This window comes from Platalea leucorodia, assembly GCF_965183815.1.
Source record: "Platalea leucorodia genome assembly, chromosome: 2".
Lineage (NCBI taxonomy): Eukaryota > Metazoa > Chordata > Aves > Pelecaniformes > Threskiornithidae > Platalea > Platalea leucorodia.
Genome location: NC_138824.1, coordinates 70,781,806 through 70,784,354, shown reverse-complemented (window position 1 = coordinate 70,784,354; position 2,549 = coordinate 70,781,806). Strand labels below are relative to the sequence as shown.

The window sequence follows — 2,549 nt, the reverse complement described above, 5'->3', positions numbered from 1 at the left end:
CTCTCTTCCCATGTCTGTGTAAACACAGCTTGGAGTGAGTCATTAACTCAGCTGCATACAGCTCTGACGTCTGTCAGCATCCTAAAACCTGGCCAGTAGGCTCTGACACCCTTGTGCCTTGAGGCAGACAAAGGAGCTAGGCCAAACTCAACAGGACAGGCAGAACATGTTCAAATAAAAAGTTCATGCTCCAGCTACAGTTTAGGAAGCTGGTCCTAACCACCTCTTCTCTGTATGAGATGCTACAAAATCTGTGAGATACTGCCTCAGGGGCAGACTGATCCTAATGCAGCTGCAGCAGATCCCTGGTTTCCAGGTCCACAGCAAGCCTCAGCACCCACCATGAACAGAGAAACCCTGGGCAAAGACTCTCAATTACTTGGTCAGCAAAGGCCTAGGGGCTTGTTTAGATATGGAGACTTTTGTTTTTCTGCACCGATAGACAGAAGCAAGACAGGCACCTCTACCAATAGCACAAATATTGCACCAGATTTTTAAATAAACTACCTATGGTTGTTACGACAAGACAGAGGGGATAGCGGTTTAGTGTCATGTTGGAGCAGTCTGAAGAGAGGTAGTTGTTCACTACAGCTTTATGAGCAACAAGAATTTAAAGCACAGGGTTACTAACTTCTAAAGCAGAGTTAAACAACCTCTGAGGCACTGAACTAATTGCACCACGAATCTGTGATGAGGAAATGTTCCCATGAATGGCAGTGTGTGTCTTGGCTCCTCTGCCTGCTCCACAACAGTTACCTGTAACAAGTTTTCAAAAGCAAATACGTACTTCACTTTTTTAAAAGTGTTTTTTTTTGTTTGTTTGGGTTTTTTTTTTTTTGTTTGTTTGTTTGTTTTTTGACATTTTCTGTGTTCCTCCATCCCTGGAAGGGGAGCTGAGAAAAGAAAGAACAGTGTTGCATTCTAGGAACTTTATTACAAGCTTTAAAAAGGCATTAAAATTAGCAGGAAAAATACTTGACAAAGAAGCAAATACATACAAATTAGAGCAACTGAGTCCCATCATCCATAACTGCACAGACCAGACCAGGAAAAGCAAGTTTCACTGGATACCACCTTATTCCTGAGGAAGAACAGCACCTCTGGCTGTTTTCTTGGGAAGGAGCTGGGAAAGGATATTTGGCGTAACCCCTCCTTGAGCAATGGTCACACAGGAGAAGAGCTTGTTCAGCTCCTCATCGTTTCTCACGGCTAGCTGGATGTGCCTGGGCAGGATCCTGGCTTTCTTGTTTGCCCGTGCAGCGTTCCCTGCCAGCTCCAGGATCTCCGCGCTCAGGTACTCCAGCACCGCAGCCAGGTAGATGGCAGCGCCAGGACCGATCCTGTCAGCATAGTTCCCTCCTTTAAGGAGCCTGTAGACACGACCCACAGGGAACTGCAGTCCAGCCTTGGCTGATTTGGTTTTCTTTGGTGCAGCTCCAGATTTGCCAGCCACTGCGTGTTTCTTTCCACGTCCAGACATTCTGATGAGTGAGGAGACACAAAGGGTTGGAGATCTTCAAATTACCCGTGTGCTTGGGCTACAGCTAACAGATAACAAGAGGAGATGACAGCAAGGTGAGTTACACTTTCTGCTCTTCCACATCAAGAAGAAAGCTTGTTCTTTTCTTGAGGAAAGAGAGCCACACACCACAGTTCATTAATAGCAGAGCTAAGATTTTAACTACTACTACCCTTTTACAGCCTACCTTTTAGGAGAGAGGCCTCATTGTAAAACCACAGTGGTCTGACAACCTGTCAAGAAAGGCTTATTGAAGTAGATATGAAGAGCTCAAAAGAAGAGAGACTTTTCCCTGCTACTTGGAATGTATTTGGGATTGAGGCACAGTGGGTCTTCTTCAATAACATTTTCTTAAGCACCATAACCTCAAAGCTAACATGAGGCCAAGCCTGCCTCTTCTTCCAAGAGGAATCTGTATTCTAACTTCTTCCATTATCAAGTTAGATCTTTCTTTCATTTTAAATCTAACAATTGATAAATTCCTGCAGCCCACAGCATCTTATACCCAAAATACTGCAAGAGGTTTTCATAGAGTTCTAAATTAATTAATTCCCCAAGGGATATTCTCTGGCTGCTATGAGAACACTGGAAGTGTTCTGTACCAGGTAAAGGAAGAATTAACTTGGACAGCACAATGCAGACTAAAGAATAGAAATTACTGCCTATTTACTCAAGATTAAGGGAATTCAGTCCAGTTAGAGTACTCTTACAACTGGAGTGACAAAAATACTCATTTAAATAACATTTCTAATCTATGAGTAAAGAGGACAGTTAGCTTCCAGCACAGCTGTTTGCAATATACAAGAACATCCATCACTAGATTACCATGTGGGGTTTATGTGTTGTTTTTACAGAGAGATTTAAATATTTAAGAAAAAACAGAATAAGTTTTGAGAGGGAGGAACAAAAAAATCCCAGCCCACAATAAAATCCAAGCAAACCAAGCCATAAGTCCTTATCCCTATTACCAGACATTAATTTTCATATTCTCATTACAGACATACTGTGCTACAAATGCTGTTAACTTACA

General features: G+C 42.6%; 1 protein-coding gene across 1 annotated transcript; it reads right to left on the bottom strand.

The window, feature by feature from the left end:
- Positions 1-1,075: 1,075 nt before the first annotated feature.
- On the bottom strand, positions 1,076-1,480 carry LOC309602544 (histone H2A-like; the record flags this gene model as incomplete). The annotated part of the gene is made up of 1 exon (XM_082336207.1): positions 1,076-1,480. The coding sequence occupies one exon, from the start codon at positions 1,478-1,480 to the stop codon at positions 1,076-1,078; it is 405 nt and encodes a 134-aa protein (XP_082192333.1).
- Between the last annotated feature and the right edge of the window lie 1,069 nt (positions 1,481-2,549).